At 34.1% G+C, this 24,000-nt stretch overlaps 1 protein-coding gene across 4 annotated transcripts in view; it reads right to left on the bottom strand.

The window, feature by feature from the left end:
* LOC121328064 (FERM and PDZ domain-containing protein 4-like) overlaps positions 1 to 16,699 on the bottom strand; it is a 92,189-nt gene extending 75,490 nt beyond the window's left edge. For 3 of the 4 annotated variants that reach the window (XM_041272537.1, XM_041272538.1, XM_041272542.1), the window contains exon 1: positions 16,405 to 16,698. In XM_041272537.1, coding sequence (XP_041128471.1) covers positions 16,405 to 16,445 — 41 coding nt within the window. In that variant the 5' untranslated portion in view covers positions 16,446 to 16,698. Of the gene's footprint in view, positions 1 to 16,404 lie in introns of all 4 variants that reach the window. The other variant, XM_041272541.1, reaches the window with a different exon arrangement.
* Between the last annotated feature and the right edge of the window lie 7,301 nt (positions 16,700 to 24,000).

The raw sequence follows: 24,000 nt of genomic DNA, 5'->3' as shown, positions 1-24,000 counted from the left end.
TACAAGCAGATTGTCGATTAGCATCGAATTTGATAGCTAATGCCCTAGAAATGTTGAGGGACACTACTTATATTAATTGCCGGGTTTTCTCAACAGCATATCATATTCCCATACATTAAATTACACCCACTATGAATCAGAAGCTATTGAGCTATATATTAGCTATGCATTAAAGATACCTACAGCTCTATCAACTGGTTGCACTGCCTAGAGGGCTTGAAAAGGGAAATTCGTTCGTTGAGGGGTTTTCAAGTTAAACAGTTACAAAACAAACAAAAAAATCTGATTCTGAATTTCATAAAATAATAGTACTATTGTACAATGCCATTGCAAGCGAATATATAACACCTGGAGAGCAAACAATGATGTGCAAATCCATTCCATTGCTTGCTAATATTACTTCATAAAATTCAAGCATCAGTAGCATGTAAAATGGCAAGTAAGTGCCCAGGCAGAATCTATACACAGTTAGGGACACAAGAAAAAAACAAACAATTGTAAACATCGAAAAAAATTAATTGCACTGATTTGTGCTGTACAGAGTGTAACTTTTACACAGAAAAACAGGGAAACTGATACAGACAGCTATTTTAAAATGTAACCCAAACTTGCAGGGCCCATGATGAGTGGTCCAGTGTATATATATATATATATATATATATATATATATATATATATATATATATATATATATATATATATATAATGCAATCTTAGGTGCCCATCCATCAAAAGATTGGTACAGTGGGCCAATAAAATACATTTAACTCACAGGTCTGAAAAAGAAAAATCTCATTTCACAAAGCACATTATTTCCCAAACGTGTTACTAAACTGTACAGCAGAACGTCTTTCTCTGCAGCAAGAAACATTGGCATTTATTGATGTATCTTATTACATTGGCTTTTCATCTCATTGAGCTGCCATACACCTGAATGGCAAGTCAAATGTGAAGCACAAACCTGGAACCACTCATGCAGTTAATTGCATTGCATAAAACAATTCGTTTGAAAAATAAATGCAATTGGAGGCTTAGTTTGTTAATGCATTACCAGTTTCTTTAAGCAGTGGGGTGCAGAATGAATGACCAATGTTGGGAGACAGTCTTCAAACCACAATTGAGCACCTTTGCGCAGGGCACCCGTCTTATGGAAACAATATAACAAAATATATGTGTAATATATTGATTCTTATATTAGAATAAATTATAGATTGCCAAAAATATATTGAAGCAGAACTGCACCACCTAAAAGGATCTGGTGATGTAACCTTCCTTTCTTGCAGCTTTGTTAAAATTCCAGCAGATACCACCCTTCCCCGTATTTGAAATGTTATTTTTTATAAGCTGCATGGCGTTATATACATTTCCTCATGAGTTATTACTTTCTTAGCATCACAGTAAGAACTCTTCAGTAAAAGGCTCTGTCTCGGGTGTGATTGATTACTGCTTGGAGCCGGCTGGTTGTTCTGCCCATCTTAGAGCTGTCATGCATAAGCTGCTTCCTTCAGGGAATTCACTCTGCACCAAAATCTGTTTTGTATTAATAATATAGCTCATTCTCTGTCATTAGTCCAGCATGGCAAGCCAAAAGCAATTAACAATCACACACCAGTTGATAAGCATAATCTATTACACACAAAACTCTTCGGCTTACTCAGTATATGGTATATGAGGATGAAAGTTTAAACAACAATATGCATTGCCATTCCTGTCTACAGGACAAACTATATCACTCAATCAATGTCTTTGATCTTTTATACATTACATAGTGGCATCAATTTGAACCTTAAGACTGCCGATCAAAAATGTATTAACCTGATTTTTCACAAACCTGATTTCAATGAATTTATATTATATGTAGTAATGCTAATTAGTTGGCTTATAAATCACCCTAGGGAGAAACCACAGGTGAATTAATAAAAAGTTAAAGCTAAGAGATATTTAGATTTGCCACAGTTTACATAATCTAAATAGACACTAATGTATTATTATCGGAATTGTTACTCAGACCTTCAAAATATCCATATCCATGTTAGTCTTCTTTGACTATGATACGACACTGTTTGTTGACCAATACAGTAATATTTTGCAGTTGTTAAAAGTGACAAAGCACTCGACAATTGCTACTTTCATTTTTAATTCCATATGATGCCAGAATCAAATCTTTGCTTTTGCCCATACCAGTAAAATAAAAAAAATACAATGTTTAATATCACTTAACCCACTTCCCCATGGGTCAAAATGCATCAAATTCCAGTGACAAATTAAAGGATGATGAACTTAGTGAGACAGAAATACGCTTTCTTATCTCCTGTAATTCCGTTGCACATTTCATGTTAAGAAATGTGTATCACACAACTTCAGAACAAATAACGCATAGACCAGTGAAACTCAAAAACAGCAAAAAAGCATGCCAACAAGTGATCGGGCACAGAGAAACATCATCGCTACCTCATGACTGTCAAAAGTACATTTTCAAAAATTTCACAACATACTTCTTTGAATGATCTCAAAACAGGTTTATCTGTTTATCCTGTTCATTATATAAATATAAATGAAAAATGCAATGCATAGTTAATAATATGAGATATACACTCCTCCAGGCTGTGGCTGATAAACTTCTAAGTCAAACTCTTTATGCAGCTCAGTCATTATAATCTGAGTTTACAGTCCTCGAGACCATAACATTGAATCCTGCTGTTAAAACTATTTTAATACCAAGGTACTTTTCTCTTTATAATTCAAAGGTACTTATCTTATTATAATTGAAAGGCTCTGCTCTTATTACAATTAGCTATAACCTTGAAATCCTTGGAAATAAAAAAAAGCAAGGATGACAAATGGAATGATCCAGTTGCACCTGTTGCACACCCAGGTTGCCACAATTAGGTAAGTAACATTTGAATGTTTCAGTAGTATCATTCTAACATCTTACATAGTTATTGTAAACAACCTGTTTAATTTAATGCAATGCATGTTTAATTCATAGTTTATGTTCTTATAATGAGTGGCACCCAAGATAATAGCCTAGCCCCTCTTTAGTTCTCATGAAAAGACACCCACTGTCACAGCACTTTGAAGTTTGTTGTAAGCTGAGGTCATGATAGAAAGGACAGGGTTAAGTGGATTTATATCAGGAATAGGAGCACTACAATCAGAGTGTTTTTCTGATCAACAGGGAGCTTGGTCAGGTTTAACGTTTTCTACACTGCAAGGCTTACAATCTTTCTACTAAATCTTGAGCAATGATTTCTTTCTACGCACTCGTTCTGAACTAAAATCAAGACACAAAAGAGAAAAAAAAAAGGTATTCCAGAAATCACAGCCAACAAAGGAAACATAGTTCATGTTAATGTTATTTAGAAGTGATTCAAATAATGAAACATAAAAGGCCTGACCTCTACCTAAAACTTACATTGGAAGGTTTTACTAAAAAGCTATTTGTTTTTGCAGGTTCAAGATACACAGGGTACAGTAAGAGCTGATACACTTAGCTTAATAATCAAGGACTGTGGGCTAGACGTATTGCTGCTATAACCGACATCGTGGTAACCTCTTCCTTCTTTACAATGAGGCAAACCAAAGCAAAACACAAACCCAGACACATATAAAATAAGTAATTCTTGCAGTAATGTAGAGATTATTATTTGGTCCCCAATATATTGTTTTACTTATTATGTTAACATGTAACTGCTGTAAATCATCATATGAAACAAAGGGAAATACAGAACTAATTACTGAATATCTTTTTTAATTAACAGCTTGAAACCTCTTTATATTACTTCCATCAGCTTAAGCATATGGCATTCTCAGATACTGAATAGTAACATACCACGTTCAGACCAAACAGGCTGTTATTAATACAGGCTCTTAAAATAATAACCTCTCATTCCCTATGGGTTCTTAAGTATGTTACTCTATTGGCAACCACTTTGATGAATAGTTAATAAAAGGTTTTCAAACCAAAAGATGTCAGTAAATAAATCAATTCCATAAATGTATCTTGCAGCATACAGAATGGATTTCTATAAGTACTGCAGTCGGCCACTTAAAGCAATGTAACTAAATATTCAGCTGCTTTTATTATTTATGGCAGTGAAATACATTTAAATGGCCAGCTGCCCATTCATACTTACAGTTAACATAGTTCACAGTCTCTAATACCAATGTTTAAATGAGGAATAAACTTTGTTTTATTGTACATCCTTAGTGTTTATCAAAAATAAGCCTAGCTTTATTATGAAAGGTGGAAATCAAACCTACACCAGGGGTTAAGTCAACCTTGGTTGTTCCGTCAATTCCATTGCAGGACTTGTAATCAGCGCCTTCATTTTTTGATGGACACTTCTGAAGGACAAATGGACAATAATATACAATGAACTTGAAAAGTAACTGAACTGGGGCTGGCTGGGGCTGAGTTCATTAATTATATATATATTATATATATATATATTATCATATATATATATATATATATCTATATATATATATATATATATAATGAAATGTGCAATGAACAAGGAATGTAGCCTGTTATTTGAATTTCTGAACACTAAACTATGAAAGAAATCTGTTATGTTTTGAGGAACATACAATCTAAGGTTGCTATATATAGCAACATGAATTTAAAATGATTAAATCAAACTACCACAGAAATGATCAATACTCTCATCCTATTGTCTAGCTCTGTTTGTAGCAGACATTTCGAAATGGGAAATGTAAAAGTAATTTGAAGTTTATTGATAATAAAAAAAATAAAATACAAAAATCCTGAGGTCACACTGATGATAGCAATCACAAAAAAATAAATAGATACATAAATAAATCGCTGGATACTTTTAAAATGCATTTTCACCAGAGAAATGTTCAGACTTCCCAATATGAAATATCATTACCTTTCAAAACTTGACCTGACTTGAAAGTCATGACTTGGTGGGAGTGGTCTGGATTTTGTAATTTTTTTTTCTATAACAAAACCAAGACTTTATTTGATTTTATTGGAAAGTATTTTGATAGATTCCATCATGACATTGTTTTTATTGTTTAGTGTCATAGTGTAATTCATGATAAAAGGCACTACAGTATAATAATAATAATAATAATAATAATAAATAATAATAATAATAATAATAATAATAATAATAATAATAATTTCAATTTCCATTTTATTTTATTTGTGCTTTCATACATAATTCTAACCATTAATATAATGTATATTAAACTATGACATTAGTGTACCATGTCCTAAAAGGTGGTCACTTTACTGCAGTTAAAATGCTCCTATTGTTCAGGCCTTTTCCCCTACTATGAGCTCCCTCTAGTGTGACAACTAGCTTCTAATTGCAGTGAGAAGTACTTAACAGCACAACTATGAAGATGACATTAACAACTTTCTGGTATAATTAAAACGAGAACATAGTTGCCAGTATTTAAATAAATGATATTTGGAAATCCAACCTCACTTTTCCGGGGGTGCATTGTCCCTATTAATTTTTTGCTACAATTTATTACACTTTGCTATGCTTTTATCATGGTTTTTACCAACACAGGCACAACACTGCTTAGATTCTGAAAAGATTAATATCTTAGATGGTATGTATAAATTTTTTTTTCTTGATTGCTTTTCTCATGAACAACGAGAGAAAGAATACTTCTCACTGTTGTCGTGGCAAACCAGCATCAAATCAATATACAGTAGGCAAACATACCCATACAGTGTTAGCAAACATATTGGGAGTATTTATACACTTCGTGCGCTGTTTTTTAAATCTTTGTAAACACAACCGAATTTAAAAATCACATCCTTCATCATGCATCTGGCAAGGTGCTTATGCACAAGCCCTTGCAAAATTGTTTATTTCACATATGCAAACAGGCTCAGGCATATTTACATTTGTGATAAATTATGGTTCAAAGTCTCCTGCACTGGCTATTAATATTGGTTTTCATGTACAGATGGAATTTAAAATTCAATCCCAATTGCTTGAAGGATGGTTATCTTTTCATGAGGTCATTTAACATGCTGATAGATACAAGTTTCCTCTGAAGTTTGAATTTGCTGTTTGAGGTGCACAGTTAGGGGTAACCACAATATAGATCAAGGAGTCCTCAGCTAGAAGTTAAGAAGGTAAGCTATGAAGTTCAATGGTACTCTTTGAAGCCTCACTGAAACTGTTCTTGACTGACACTAATTAGATGTTTGGCAGTCAAGTCGACAAACGTTTTTGTTAATGCCTTAATCAGTGTCACAGAGGGGGTAAACTTTCGAAGTGTATTTTGTGTAAATGTACAGTTAATTTGTTTTTCCTTTGTATTAAAACATAGAAAAAAATATTTTGTATCACCCTGTTTAAGTTTGTTAAGTAATTATATGCGTAATTAAATAATTAGGGGGCACCAAAACCTGACTGGAAAATACTTCCTGGTGATTGTGAAAGTTCTACAGTAAATGGCAGACACAGTGGACCTCCAGGATGATCGACTCAATCAAATACCCAGGCAGGGATGTTTAATCTGACCAACCCCCTGTTAAATAAGACCATTTTACATGCAATATGTTATTTTAAGAATAATTTTTTTCCAAATATAGTACATTTACTAGAGGGGGGAGGGGGCATAGCAAAAGAAATATCTCTGAAGGGGGCATAGCAAACAAAGTTTGGGAACCCCTTCCCTAAGGTCTAGTTAGAGTCCATACAAAAAGTGGGGGGGTTAAATGTCACTTTGAATGACCTCTTCCCTGCTGGTGCCACCCTTGTGTTGTTCCATTAGGATTCCAGAAAAATTGAAGGAAATCTTGCACATATCATCCATTTATTTACTCCAATCATAAACAGATGTTTTTGAATAAACTTTATATATATATATATATATATATATATATATATATATATATATATATATATATATATATATATATATAACTGAAAGACTTATAAATAACATTGACTGTATATTTTGTTACAGCTGAATAATTTAAAAACCATCAACAAGCAATCCAAAGCAGACAACAGTTTAAAATTTCGCTGGCTGTTACCAATGGTCCTCCCAGTCTTGATAAATTCATATGAAGATTCCTAAGATTTGTATTAGCAGAAGGATCATCTAACAAATCACAAGCCCGCAGCTAGATTTTTCCCCACTATAAGCAAATTCTTTAAATGAAAAATGCACAGGTAATGCATTACCAACAGGCTAATAATAATGTGCAAACAAAACTACTTTTCAAGCACCACTTGTTTCACCAAAGGAGAAACATTTCTCAAGCTTATTACCTTAACACATGATTGGGAAGTTCAGAAAATAGTGATCTAAACATATCAATCTGTGTGACAAGGTTTGGACAGTCATGATCAAGTTAGTGTAAATGGCTGGTATGCAAATAATATTATTTGTATGTATTCTAATTTATATCACAGCTCGAGTGAGATAACATGAGTGGATAACATGTGAGGGGTAACATGCTTACTGGGACTAATTTTGAATGTGTCTTTGTTTACATTCCAATCCAGTGATGTGCTGCTGAAATTCAGGATGGAGCTGTGCTTAAATAGTTCAAACAATACTGCCACCAATACCTGCTTTATAACAACTTTAAAACAGATTTTATAAATGATATTGTATTTTCAAATTTCCATTGTTGTTTTGATTTGGAGTCCGATTTCCTTGAGAACGAGTTTAGACAAAAAATGCCAGTTAACAATCTGCTTGCGCCTGACTTTTCTAAGCAGCCTGTAGTCCTTTCATTAACACTGGTAAAGGTAGGAATTGGAAACAACAAAGAGGCTGCACATCGACAGACTAAGCTGAAGGTTCTATCTGAAGATGGTTGCAAAGAGGCCATAAACAGGGTCCGGAATTAATCCACGTCGATGAATAGTCTGTTATCAATGAATGAAATAAATTAATATAACACATTTACAGATTGTATTGCTATTTATTTTAAATATGTACTTTTGGTACAAACAGAATACTGAATGGTCGTTCGCGGTGGTATTTACTCCCCCGAAGGATGGCCTTACAAAAAACATTCGCCCCTGTCGAGGCTTGTGATTTGCTGGGACATCCTCCCATGGTGAATAAAAACCGTATACCACCAACAATTATTCAGTACCCTCTATGTATAAAAAGTGCATATCCCTGTTGAAAGGAGTTTAATAGCAAATATGATGTAAAACAAGACACATGGTTGGCATATGCCTCAAATCCATGTCGACACAAAATAGTGTTGAGATGGGCCTTTGTGGAGAATACACTTTGTTGCAGATGTCCGTCCATTTCCCTGAAGGTATAAGAATGCGGAATGGTCATGCATCCCGAGGGAACCTTTCAACCATTATAGACGCACTGGCCACATTTTTTTAAGGTCTTTACAACCAAATGCAATTTCCTCAATTTTTGTTAAAATAAAATAAAAATGTTAATTATAATACTTAGTTATAGTCACTCAGGGATTCGGAAGCACACCTAAGGTATTAGTTACTAGATATGAAATACTGGCAGGTTGATTTTCCTTTAACGTAAGTGTGCACATTTCCATTTTGTTGTAAAGTCCTTGATGCTGTAAATCTATCACATTGATTTAGTGGCTAAACATGGTGGCCTTACAACAGTGATACAGTAGGTTAGGTGTTTCTAAGTTTCTGTTTGACCCACCACTGATTATTCTGATTAGAGCAGAAGTTTATGACATGTGGCTCATCATAATTCTGAGGCAGCTGTAGAGTTTTCAATGTTCCTATATAACACTGTGTAACAAAAAAAAAAAAAAAAAAAAATATATATATATATATATATATATATATATATATATATATATATATATATATATATATATATATATATATATATATATATATATATATTTTGTTCCTGGGTAGTAAGTGTTATTTCCTAATTGCTTATGCCTCAAAAGTATAGAAAATGGCTATTATTCCCCACAAACTTTGCTTTTGTGACCAGGACAGGTAAATTTAAAAATATCACTATTTCCAATGAGAAAACAGGCTAATTTGTGTCTTTTTGTTCAAATAAAGTCAGAAAAAAACAACATATGAATCCAAATTAACATGTATTTATACTAAAGTAATACAAAGATGACTACAAAAGATTTAGAAGTGAGTAGTTTTTAGAGATTTACGATTATACTGTAAATTTACAGTATAATCGTAAATCTCAAGAAACTACTCACTTCTAAATCTTTTGTGCACTGTGACTGTTTAAATAAATAATGTTGTTTTTAGGCAAATCTGCTTTGTTAGTGTATACCATCTATCCCCCAGTATTGGTTGGAGGGTACAGTGGTGGCCAAAACATTTGCATCACCTAGAATTTTAGGATTGAGACATAATTAATATACAACTATACAAAGGTAACTTTGATGTTTTATTTAACATAGTAATGTATTGGTTTCAATTTTAGTAACTCTGGATGGTATCCGTAATTGAATTACCACCTACAGGTAGTTACTTCATTTCTTCCCATAGCTGCTTTGTCAGAACAGGACCTGGTTTCATAGTATATCAATAGTAGACACTGGGCACCAGCATGTGTCTGCAGAATGATATTTTAGCTTAGCAAGCAATCAAATCCGAATAAAATATAATATATTGCAATTGCAATATTATTATTATTATTATTATTATTATTATTATTATTATTATTATTATTATTATTATTATTATTATTATTAAAGTTTCAAAAGCTGAATGCTTCTAAATGCAGTTAAACATAATGAAATAATATTACAAGATACAGTGCTGGTCCAAAAAATTAAGATAATTTAAACTCACAGCAATTCACTAAACACAGAAGTACAGAGTAATCACAGAGCTCTAATATGAACTGTGGCTGCCTTTGGCAAAGCGAAGATACAGGAGAGACTTCAGTTAAGAGCTATTGGTGGTTCTTCTATTACTAGAAGTTGTTACAAATTACATTCAAAGGGAATTATGGCCTTATGTAAAGCTTCCATGGAACATGTTTCTACTGGGACCAGCAACGTGTTTTGCCGTTCGTTTATCTTTTTGCTTAATTACATTTTTAGAGCCCAGATGGAACTTGCCAAGCCACTAACCCTGCTGAATAGGATCTTGCAGGGACGCATTAGCTAGAATGGGAAACATTGTGACAAGCTAATGTTCTTCTACAACCAAACTCTTCCTGTAATTTAAAAAATCCTTAAAAACCTGTTACATAACAGCAGAATTGGGAGTTCATGACTAAGCATTAGAATGCACTCGAACCAGTAAATCATACAAATTACCCAGGCTGTGCACTTACTGATGTATAAACCATCCTGTATTGTACATTGAGGAGGAGTTTATACAGAAGATGCAAGAATAAAAAGTGAAGTAACTAACTCTAAGTGGTAATTAAATTACAGATGCCACCCCGAGTTACTTAAAATTGAAACAGATACATTATTTGGGGGCAGATTTTGTCATAGAAATATACATTACTTCCAACCAATAATGGGGAACTAAACTAACCAATAATGCTAACTAAATATACTGACAGAACACAGGAGGTGTTTAATTTTGGATTAGTAATATTAGCTGGTTTTTGTTCTGTTTTTTCAATTTTAGCAATAATAAAAAAAAGGACTATGGTCCAGCCTAAAAATTCAAACCATTTCTCAAACTAAGTCAATAACTGGATAGAAGTGGGAGAGAAGACTGTTAACCTGGTCTTTCATCCCTTAAACACTGAATTCAGATCCTGTTAGAACACGTAAGAAACTTTTTAACACTTGTTTGTAAATGACTACTTAATGTGCAAATCTTTTCGCATGATTCAAGCCGAACCTTAACCCTAACTCTAAACATAACCCTAACCCTGACATTAAGTACATTGTAACTACGCATAATAACATTGTAATTGTGTGTAAGTACACCTGTATTTACTAAGTATCTACTATGTAAATACACAGTAATTAGACACTTAATGTAAAGTGTGACTGAAATATATACATTTGTTCCAGACAGTACCAATAATTTCCAGAATTGTAAAAAAATACAAATAAATAAATATATGAGCAGATTTTCATATTCCAGGTGCATGCTTCAGACAGCAGCTGTGCCAAACATCCAACAACAGCCACTGCAATTAGTACTACTATGTAACAAGGTACTGTGACCTGTGAATAGCTGAGTGATAATGTCGCCCTACTTTTGTCCCTTCTGATAAATATTCCTCCCACTGCTCATTTAAGTTATACAATATGTTGGCAGGGTCTATTGTCTTTTGACTTGTAGATCTTGCAATGTGAGAATACTGAAAACCTATTGCAAGATTTTAACTCAGCTGAAAAGCTAGTACGATAGCTCACTGTGCAATCAAGTTTCTTAAATTAATTCCCTGTACATTTTACAGACAAACTCACTCCAAATCAAACCCCCCTTAAGTGGGTGCTTGACTGAATGGTAGAAATTGTTCTCTGCAATTAGCCAGAGATAACATATTGCAGACCCATCGCTCAGAAACGTCATTGTTTAGGTGAGCTAAGATCTCTGTCCATCTGTGTTCTCTATCGTTGCATATTAAGGATTTTGAATATTTTGGGATCTTTGAATATACTGCTTGGACATATATTAAATACATCAAATATTATGTGTGGATTATGATCAAATCTGATATAACTTTAGGATGATATTAATACTAACAGCATTTGAGGTTGGTTCTGCATTTTCATTTCACATGGCAGGTCTCTCTCTATATACTGTATGTATATATTGGTTTTCTTATGTTTGGTGGCAGTACCAATTATCGAACACAAGTCTGTCTGTTGGTTCTGGTTCATTGAGTACTGTGTCTTGTACATTTCACAGATGGAAATTACGTTATAAAAAGTCGCAGCTATGCATGCACTAGTGTTGGATTCTGATTACTAAATAAATGTTGTACCATAGAGAAAAAATACATTTGTGTCAAGCATCTGGCACATACATGCATTTGAACTACTGGCTATTTCCATACATTGACAGTGCCTGGTATTTAAGACACTTTGGAATGTATTGCTTAGTTGTTTGATATAGTAAATACTGTATGTAAACTAGCACGTGTTTTTCTCTACCCCTGATGTCTTGTGTGACTGTTATAAATCATCTGCAATGAAACATACACCACAATAAATGTTTAGACACAAAATAAATACATCTATCTTCTTCTTTAATACAATTCTTTTTTATATAAATTTGAAGGGTAGGAGGATCAAGATCTTTCAATGTTTGGAGCTATTACAGAGATACAAGGGTTGATAATATGAATGAGTGTACCTTTCACACTAAATCGTTTACTCAACCTTGATTAGAACTTACTTGACATGGAATTTAAAAAAAAAAAATTAGACTTGACCACTAATAATTATACACGTAAAATTCCTCTAGCATTTTGTTTAAAAACGTTTTATTATTTATTTAAACAAAACATGAAACAAACACAACAGCTTTTGACACATAATGTGTCTTCATCACGTGTTGCGGCAATTAAAAACAGCTTTATAAAGGACACCAACCAATCCAATAATTAATCGATAATTGAAAAATAGCCATAGACATTACTTAAACTAAACAATGACAATTTTCACCAATGAATTGGAAAGGTTTCAGAATCAATTGATAATATAAATAGTGCATAGTGTAATTATACAATGATTAAACTCAAACACTGATAAATTAAAACACCTTTAAATACAGACATATATTCTGCTGTATGTTACAGATCATATTATGTAGCTAAGTTAAACAGTTCTTCAATACTAAAGGTTGGAGGACATTAGAATGCAGTTTTCTACCCCAGACAAAAGATTCAAGTTGGCATACAAAGCTTAATTATCCATTTCTTAAAACATTTAACATTTTTAGAGATATAGCGAGATCTAATGTTTCATTAAGTCCACGGTTATAGAGTATAAATCCAGAATGACTCCTTCATCATTAGCAAATAAGTTATTTGCTATTTGAACTCTGGTACTGGTACTGGTAGATGTAATAGCAGTTTAAAAATGTTATCAATACAGAATAGATTAATCAATTAATTTTATTTCTGCACCCATTTGGGTAAAGTGTCTTCTACAATATTATATTTCTTTATTTGCTCATAAGTATTTAAACTACATAAACTGTTCATAATATTACACAAGATTACAAACCACTTGGTTTGTCATAATTTAAAAAGGGTTAAAGCTAATTAAATGAAATAAGTCTATAAACCTGTCTACACTTCCATTTGATATGGTCTTACTGCATAGTTTTAAAAGAAAAACATGTAAAAGCAAATATGTAGTTTTATTTACAAAAAGAATGATATCTGTTTCAGTTTGCTGTCTTTACTTTCAGAAAGTTACTGTTTCACTTTCTGGTCATTTCACCTCGACTGTGATTTCAGGGTCAAAGCATCTCACTGGCTGTAAAGCAGGTAAGTTAATGACAGACAATGAAGGGGTGGGTACAATTTCTGGTAAAATGACCAGACCACCTGAAAGTAAACCATGAAAACAGAACTTTACCTACTATCAGCTTTATTTAAAAAAAAAAAAAAAATGAAAAGCTACTTAGTAATATAAAGTGTGAGTTTGTTTAATAGATCTGAAAGCATTATATCAACACTTTAAAACTCACAAGAAAAGGGTACTTATTTTTAGATGGGTGACGGGAGGGACATTTCAATGTTGATAATGAATCAATCAGTCCAAATAAACTCAACAAATCTTTGGCTGCATCCACAAGGTATAGTCATAAAATCCATATACGAAGTAACAAAGTTGATTGAACTGGATCCATTAGGCCCCTTAGTTATTATCTTTGAAGTACATTTTAGGTTAAGTGCAATTTTATTTTACCTTGTAACCTCAAGCTTAAATTTTAGAAGAAGCCTCTAAATCTCTTGATCTTTATTAATATCAGGAAGCACTATGTGTACTGCTGGATATTATGTGATATTGCATCCTCTAACTGAACCTCTTTTTTTCTGTGAGCAAAAAGTAAATCCTTTAGGAAGATTACCCAGAGAGAAATCAAGAAAATTCTGCAAGTTAAGCGTTTCTAAACATCATCTTCAGAAAAGACTTCTACCTAGCATGACTGAATAACACTGTGTAACAAATGTTATTTATTTTTTTGTTCCTGGGTAGTAAGTGTTATTTCCTAATTGCTTATGCCTCAAAAGTATAGAAAATAGCTATTATTCCCCACAAACTTTGCTTTTGTGACCAGGACAGGTAAATTTCAAAATATCACTATTTCCAATGAGAAAACGGGCGAATTTGTGTCTTTTCGTTCACATCAGAAAAAAACATATGAATCCAAATTAACATGTATTTATACTAAAGTAATACAAAAATGACTACAAAAGATTTAGAAGTGAGTAGTTTTCGAGATTTACGATTATACTGTAAATTTACAGTATATTACTATGTGTTACATAGTGTAATCAGACCTTGAAGAGAGGTCTTCACGGGTCTACCCGGACCTGAGTACCCGAGGACCCGAGACCCGACCTGTACCAAATGGGTTTTATGGTGCAAAATTGTCACGCAACACTCGGGTCAGGTTGGATCGGGTCCAATTTAGTTTACTCAGTAATATACAAACTGTCCATTACTATTAAAGAGTTCCTATTTGGTACTAAAAATCATTGTTTATAATTCCTGTTGCATGGATTGGCTTCCCCCAGTAGCATGTGACCTATATTGAAGGTGTTTCTTTTAGATAATTCTTAAAAGTTGGAGTAATGGATTTGCTTATGAAGAATGTGAAAGAAAAACTTAAGAAAAACAAATTCCATGAACAGAAGCTCACAGAAAAATGCAAGTCTGCCGTATGGGAATAATTTGTTGTGATTGTGGACAAAGAAGGAAAACAAGTTTTGCAAAACTCAAATTTTACATCTCAATTCCATTTGTTCTTCTGTTAAGTTTGTAATAAAATCTATTTAATTTTACAGTCCTCTGTGTAGGTTCATGATGGAATAAATACTGTCTGTAGTTCAGATAGATTTCTAGGTTGACTGGAAAAAAAAAAAACACTGTTTCCAACAGGGGATTTTGTTCCGGTCAACACTTAGACCTAGTGGAGTGCTACAGTTAGCTAGGTCTAGAAAAACAATGTCACATCTTTACAAGCACAAACCACTTCAGAAAACTGTGTAGCTAGATCCCGCACCATCCTTACACCAACAGTTCACTTAGTCATTCACCATCTTCATGTTTTAAATAGACCGAAGTTTCCCAAACAAACCTGGTAACTTGCACCAACAGCAATAATTGTTACAAATATATACATTGCTACGTTGTTCGTGTAATATAGTTATTGTTATCTAACAACATTCTTTGAGGACAAAAGCAAAAAGGAATTTTGAAAAATGGATACAGTAAAAGCTGCCTGACTGCACATTTCACAATGCCTTTTATGAACAAGGGGCTTGCTGGCTTAACTAGTTGCTTTTGGTAGTTTTCCATCAAGGCATAGCATTCTACACAGGATGTCACATTTCAGACAATCAAGAACCCCATTTCTATAGTACATACAAATGCATAAAGCCCAACATTCTAAAATCCAAAGGAAGCAAGGAGTTTGTAAGCCAGTTATACAACCCACAATGTACAGATTAACCCATGAATTATAGGACAAGACACCTGTTATACTGATACCACCAAAGCACTGGAGATAAACCCTGGTAATATTATACACTATCTGATTATCTTAATGCAACAATCATTTAGAAAGAATCATGATCATTGTTTAGGGAGCAAATATCTATTTAAATGTTCTACATATTGCATGTATTATACTGATTACAGTTATAATTTGTAATATCAATATGTATCACACAAGTGTCTAACAGTTGTTTATGTCAGAATTAGTGTTATTTTCATCATACACTTTATTATATCTCTCTTTGAATAACAAGATGGTATCTGCCTGGTGGTATTATTGCATGGTATCAGCATTGTGGTTATTTGGTACCTGAGGTGTTCCTTGACAGGGGTAATCACTTAAGATCTAGCTGATAAGGATTCTTGCACTTAATTAAGTTGAGAAGAGTGAAATGTTCTTCACCACCAGCACAAAAGCCCCCTTTATCTTGCAGCATCTCCCGTCTCCCAAACTCCAGCTACATTCTACTGTATTCAGAGCCGAACTCTCATTGCATCACCAAAATAAAGATTTTATCAGTCACAAATGAGTTATCTGTCTTTTACAAATCATGCACCACACCTTTAAAGCTGTCACTTCTCTAGGCTGAAAGGCTTTCCTCTGTTATCAAATCCCCTTTTCTTAAATTTTTTCTCTGCTTACCCCCACACAATATTCTGTGGCTGATCAAGTGCTGTTCAACACCCGAACAGCATGAATACACGGTCAGTAAACACAATAAGGTAATACACATAATAAGCACACTTACCCTGACAGCTTTGCAATCTTCACAAAGCTAAACACATCCATGTGTGCAGCAGGCTGTTGTGTGTTTTGTAATTTTAATGTTTGTTTACTCCAGCTTCATGGTGTAAATTTCTTAAAAGCAAGATAGAGCTAGGCAACAAGAGGACGGAATAATGTCCCTCTGTTAGGATTTCTGTGTTTTAGAAGCATCAGTATGTCCCAGCATATATAGAAGACATTCAACCACCCTAGAGTAGGATTTCGAATATATTTGCTCATGCTAGTATGCCTCAAACATCAGCTCCCAGTATGCTCCCATCAGCTGCATAAAGCCACCTTCGTTTAGTTTTCATCACTGTGGAATAATGAGCTGAAGCCGTGCAGTAACAGCTTTGAAAAGGAACACGGGAGAGGGGGGGGGGGGGGGGGGGGGGGGGGGGGACTGTGTGTGAATCACTGTGATGAGAGTGTTCTTAGATCCCTTGTTTTTCCCCGACTGCACTGGTAAGATTAATCTCTTTTCTTCCTTTTTTTAAAATGATTTTCCCCTGATTTGTAATGGAGACAAAAAAAAGGAAAGAGGAGGTGATGTGAAATGCAGAGCCAGAGATATTGAGCAGAAGCAAGCTGGTGTATTGTTCTAGCCGAATGAGTTGCTGTCTGTTTATTTTGCTGCTTTAGTGGTGAAGACACAAGAAGACAGGCCACAGATACAGTAAAGAAGCTGTTCTTAAATTGTGTTAAAATATTGAATTGGGTACGTTTAAGCATTGTTCTGAAAGGGATTATGGTTGCGTTTAAAAAGAATCACAAGTTGTGAAGTCAAATAAGAAGTCAAATACAAAAAAAAAACACAACAGCAAAAAAAAAAAAAAAAAAAAAAGAAAAAGTATAAGTCCTGTATAAACTACAACAGTCAGTCCTTTGTTAAGGACTTTTTCTAATCATATTTTGAATTTGCTGTATACAATGTCTTTTTTCTTTCAGCTATTTTAGAGAATGTTACACTCGTTTCTTCTCAGTTTTTCGTAGCTCTGTTTAACCAAAGAGCAACACTTGTAAACCAGTTTTGAAAAGTAGTGGCCATACTGTAGTTCTTTACCATTGTTGCCTATTAAATATTTTAGTAACATATTGAATTACACACTGCTTTGTAGTTTTCCATATACTGAATTAATATAATTATATTATATTACATGATGTTAAATAAAATAAAACATAACATTGTTTAAAAAAGGTGTGTGTGTGAAAAAAGACACTAATTGTAAAAAAAAAAAAAAAAAAAAAATTAATACAATTGTGACACTGCACTTTAATTTGCAGTCTGATGGTATGACTATTCATGTGAGGGTGCTGTACAACAGGAACTGTACGCCTCGTACTGAATGGTTGGGCAATTCACTCCAGGGGCAGTCGGAAGTCGGCCATTCAGGAAAGGGCCGGAGTCATGGTACTAGGATTCATTGTCCTAGTCCTAGACGTAAATTTTTTAACTGTGAGGTTACCGGTTTGCATCCAGCTCATGACTTTCCATTCAACTCAGTAAATCCTACCTGTCTTGCACTTCCCTTAGCTACACAGGTCATGCCGTTTTGAAAGAAACACAGGTTATTGCTAACATGCATTTTTATTTGAAATTATGATATCTGGTACTGCGTTCAGTAAAGTAAGTCCTCAGGTGTCATGCCTTATTCTCTGAATCTTTTGCAATTGCATTTCTTGGGTTAATTTCACTTCAGCGAGGTCTTAAGCAGTTTACCAGCTAAAAGGATTACAGTCAATAGCGAAAGCTTTTGGTTGGTTAAGTGAGCAAGGAAGTACAACACTATCTCAAAGCATGGCTTGTAAACAGATATCTTTAACAGTGTAGTATCAGATATCATGTTTTAAAATTGAAAGAGTTCAACAAAACCTTTGCACGTTGCATAACATTTTATGGCCAATCATCCTGGTAGAACTAAGGAGCATATTAATCTATGATACTTTGTAAAACAATTTAATTAAAATTTCAGTGGTAAAACTAAAGTTTTGAGACAAGGAGTTCATTATGTTGACAGTCTGAACCTTCCCACATGTAATGTGAGATCCTCAGCCTGCTGTATGTCTGGGTCCAATTACATCTGCTGTGTTCAATAATGTCACCTTGTTGCCCCCTGTTGTTTGAACTGTGTCTCAAAAAATACACCTACATGACCCATCTTTTTTTTTATTCCCAAAAATGTATTTTCTGAAGGTTCACCTTGTTTTTACCATCATGCTAAAATGTACCAAATAGTAAGAATGAAACCCAACCTCAGTGCATTAGGGAACTTTAGTGCATTAGGGTTTTTTAGAATCTGTTACTCCTCAGAAAGTAGAGAGTCAGAGAGCCTTAGCTCCAGTAGAAAATACAATTTAAAAGGTGAGAAAGTAATGCATTCATTCAAATCTAATGAACTGAAAGGGAGTTTCTTGTGAAAAGACAATTGTTACAGCCCTCTATCATGATTCCTGCAACCAGGAGATCTAAAACCAAGCATACACGATGAAAATAAAATTGGAGACAAACAAATACTGCTGCATTTTAAGGTAATATTTACTTAATTAATTGTTTCTGTTGCTAGTCCTTTGAGGATCTAGTACCTGTAAGTATATTTAAACAATGACATCCCTCTTGCTTTGATCACTGGCATCATTAGGGGAAAAGGAGTTTAATAGTTTCTGAATTTGTTATTGAAATTGACAGGGGTCCAAAATCTAATTTAAACTGACAAACCAAATCTTTACCTTGAAAAGATTCTTGAAAAGTCCAAAAGGGAAGTTGTTGTAATAATAAATGATGTTACCTATTAAGGCGGAAAAAAGCTGAAGCCACAAGCCTGTATTTAGCAAATTATTATTTTGAGAACAAAAAAATACTTCAATACATTTGGGTTACCTAACAGATTCCAAATAAGGTCCACTTAATTTATCTTAAAAGAGAACAGTACCTGAAACTCTTTCTGATAGGAAAACCAAAATCAATTCAATAGGGTGATAATACTGGGAAAACTTGAAATAATTCAGTCCACGTAGCAAGTGATACAGTCTAGGAAGAAGGTTTAATTTAAATATTTTATTATCGAAGTGTAAAAAAACATCTTCCAGAATAAATAGTGCTATAATCCTGCCTCTGTGTGTGTAAGATAAAAAAAAAGCTGAAGAACGAGGACTGACAGATGTAATAGTCGACTATTGAGGACTGACAGTCTACAGCTGTAATAGTTCTGTGCTGTTGGAATTTATAACCTTACAAATACAAACATGGCTCAAGGGCACTTGATAACCATCAGAGTATAAAGCAATTACTGCTCTCTGTCCCCCCTCCAAAAAACTAGATCTCAGAAGAGAATTACTGCTCTTTGTCCACCCTCTAAATCACTTGATCTCAGAAGAGAATTATTGCTCTCCATCCAACATCCAAATCACTAGATCTCAGAAGAGAATTCTCCTTCTGCAGTAACCTTATTTGCAATACCACCTGTCCAGTCACCCCTCCTTTCCTGTCACTTGCAACATTTCAATCCTCCAGACGAAACAAACCCTGTGTGACAAATGCATCTTATTAAAAGTGTTGTGTGCACTTGGGAATCATATTTAATACCACATTCCATTAAAGATTAATGAACCTTTTACCTCCTAACATCCTTTAAAGGAGTTACAGCTAAACCATGGTTTCCCAGTCCTGGTCCTGGGGGACCGCTGAGTCTGCTGGTTTTCATTCCAACTGAGTTTCCAATTACTTAATCAAACCTTTAATTGAACTAATAATGTGCTTAATTAGACCTTTTAAGTGTTCTCAGCTCCTAAAAAGTTTCCGTTTTCAAGTTACTTATAAAATTGCATAGTTAACTTGAAATCTCCAACTGTTAAGAAGCTGAAAACAGTTAAAGGGTCCAATTAAGCTAATGAATAGTTCAATTAAGGGTTCAATTAAGTAATTGAGAAGTCAGTTGGAATGAAAACCAGCAGGACACAGAACCAGGATTGGGAAACCCTGCCCTAAACCATATCTGTCAAGCATTTCCTTTTGCTATGCCGGTCTCACATCAAAGAAATACATATAATAGCAAACATCTATTTTTATTTAACTTCTTTAAGGTCCACCCAATGTTAAATATCCTGCTGGCGACCTGGCCCTTTAACTCTTTTTACTCAGGCACTGTGAGAGACAGCCCTGCTTGCGGTACAACATTGCAAAGAGGTGATTCAGAGCTTTAAACCAAATTTCATATCAAGTAGTTCATTAGGGTAATTATATCATATATATATATAGGTATATATAATATATATATATATATATATATATATATATATATATATATATATATATATATATATATATATATATATATATTAATTATATATAACTTGAGTTAAGATCTTTATACTGTAATTGTATATTAGGAAATATTGGCCAACCTGTCCATTCATGCAATGCTACAAATGAGAGAGTAAATTCAAATTACATTTTCTCCTTTTTTTTTTACAGCCCACTTGTCTGTGTATGATGTTTGCAAACTCTGTCAAATAACTTTGACTTCAGTTCTAGTCACCTTCCACAATGTAGGCTAAATCCGTCTTTATGTAGTGTAAGAGTTATCGTCATCTAGTGCACAGCTGTGTATAAGCAGATCACAGAATAATCTGGCTCTCAGTTTTGTAAAAATCTTTCCTATGTTACATAAAAAGTAAATGTTTAAATGTTTTATTATGGCATGTTTGATAAAGGTAGCATGACCTACTTGTAATGTTAGTGTTTTAATGGACCCCTTTTTCAACAGAGGGTCACAGCCATTTTTCAGAAATTCAGCAAAGTGGAAAATTCCATACATCAACGAAGAAGGCTTTATTTGTACCTGACAGAATGGTAAATGACTCAATAATATAATAATATAATTCCAATGTTAAACATCAGCACTGGGGGGAAACAAACCCTAAACAGCGCATACCAGTAAGGTTAATATAGTGCTTTATGTCTGTTACTTTTGACACTAATTACCATGGTTTGTATATTAAACTAACACGGCTCATTAGGTTTCAGCAAGGTGTGAAGTTTTAAGTTCTATGGAAAAAGTACAACACAAGTTTAAGTTAGCAGTGCTAACTATTAAGTGGCTAGACTTTCCAACCTTTCACGTCCAGGTGCTCGATACTGAAGATAATCCATTTATTACCCTTAATACCTGTAACTGACGAGAGATCTGCTCTTTCCAGACTGATAAAGATATGCATATATGACAACTCTTTCTCCAGAGGGAATGTAATGGCTGGTGTATGGCAAGTGAGAGAAGAGTGCTGCCTTGTCTCTAAGTTAATAGTGAATTTGTAATTGGTCTTTTATGTTTAGAGATTTGTTTCATCCTTTGTGTTCGTTTCTGGAATGTGATGGATGGCCATGAATTGCTGAAAAAAAAAACACTGAAAAGGAAATATTGTAAATAAACTGGGAAGAAATCCTTCTTGCAGATAAACTTATGAAAATGTGTTGTCATAATGAGGAATGTGCTGCTGAAATTACAGGCCATATGAGTAAGGCATCACCTTTAATACAAGTTTCCAACAGCTCTGCTGCTTGTGTCTTATTTTACAACCAGCTTGGTCCGAGATAAAAGAGGAACATTGACTTGAAGTAGGTCAGTGATTAAGCTGACTAAGGATGATTAAGGATTTTGTGCTTTTTATTTTCGAAACAAGAAAACATCCCCAATTCTAAACATATGTACCTCTCTGACATCTAGGAGGCTGTATGGTCCAGTGGATAAAGAAACATGCTTGTAACCAGGAGGTACCTGGTTCATATCCCGGAGCAGCCCTGACTCACTGTGTGACCCCGAGCACGTCACTTAACCTTGTGCTCCATCTTTATCGGGTGATATATTGTTGATATATCAACTGCAGCTGATGCATAGTTCACACACCCTAGTCTCATATCTTGTAATTAACGCTTTGCGATGGTGGTCCACTATGAAAGGTGCTATACGAAAGATTTGAAAATAAACAGTATTATCAAATGACTCAGAATTGCATATTGATGGACTCTGCGAATAGTGTATTTTAGTTCAAAAGCTGTCATTCTGTAAATGTTTAATCTGTGGTCATTTCAGCTCACAAGAAGGAGGCAATTGTGCTTGCAGAGTTTAGAGAGTGTAAAGAATGGGTTGTCAATCTATTTTGTTGTTGCTGATTCTTTAGGAGCCTTCTGAATGAGGTTTCAAGGTTGATTAGCTTTTAGAAAATGGGCGAGCATTGACAGCCTGAAAGATGTCTTCTTTTATTACAGTATGTTCTTCTGCACTTAGTGCATATTCATACATTTACACCTCTCAATTACAGTAAACAGGCCAGTTATCTAAGATATTGATTTAGCTATACTGTAATTGAAAAGGGAAGGGACCCAGCACAAAATTGGAATAATTCTAAGCTTTTCTGGGTCACTGTTAACACTGGATTCCTGAGGAGATATATCATAACGAAGTATTATTTGACATTGAAGAAAGATAGCGGTGCAGAAGCCATAAAGAAAATAAAGAAAACCTTGAATTCAGACAACGTAATAATACGGTTTTTATTCTGCAGGGTTCTACTGGCACATTGTAAACAACTAAGAAGCAGTTATTGATCCAAGGAGAATAAAAATTACCGCTGGATACAACTGCAAACTATTCTTTGACTATATTCCTTGACAGCAGCTTAATTTTCATTTTTTATAGAAATTCATAATCTACGCTTTACTGACATGATTCTGAACACCACTCTAAATAGCAATTTAACATTGTTTGGACGTCCTAAAATATCAGACTCAATCTAAACAGCCTTCTCACCCCAATCACAAGACCGACACAAAAAAGTCAAAACAAGGTCATATTGAGTTTGTGGGGAAGAATTGCATTTCTTCTTTGAAAACAGGTGCTGTATTGACTTTAAATCCCACTTGAATACCCACGCGATATTGGAAGATATGAGTGAGGGCGTTATTGAAAAACACCTCCCATTGCACACATTTTTAGAACAAAATCAAACTTCAGCAGCAGTGCTAGATAGTAAATGATAGTGGGTACTAATTTGCATATTATCTTATGGCCTGCAGCACATATAGCCAACAGATACCTGTGTAAAAACTTAAAGTTATATAAGATGCAAGATTAAAGGGGAATTTCATTGAATCCTACACCGTCTCCAGTGATGTATGTGGCAGATTGGTTTATTAAACTCAGCACAGTGGGTATAGTTCAGAATTCAGAAAAAGTACGATGCTTTTTTTAGTCAAAAAATAATTAGGTGCAAAATAACCTACCAGGTGAGTTTTAGAGTGCATTTGGGGCATTCTAATGTTAATTATATAACCCTTGCAATCCCTGAAAGTGTAGGACACTTGTTAGCACCTTCTCAATGGAGTATTAACCCCATTATTATACACAGTCAGAATACTACACATTCCTATATAAGAATATCATATAGAAATGTTACAGAAGGTTTATAAGCCACACAAATCGACCCGATTGAAAAGTTTGGTCCAGATATCAGATCAGCCTTCACATAAGTTATTAATTTTAAGTTGCAATGAGAGATTCATTTGGTAATGTTTGAATCAATGACC

This window comes from Polyodon spathula, chromosome 15, assembly GCF_017654505.1.
Source record: "Polyodon spathula isolate WHYD16114869_AA chromosome 15, ASM1765450v1, whole genome shotgun sequence".
NCBI lineage: Eukaryota > Metazoa > Chordata > Actinopteri > Acipenseriformes > Polyodontidae > Polyodon > Polyodon spathula.
Note: the sequence above shows the minus strand (reverse complement) of the source record. Positions and strands in the feature narration are given on the sequence as shown.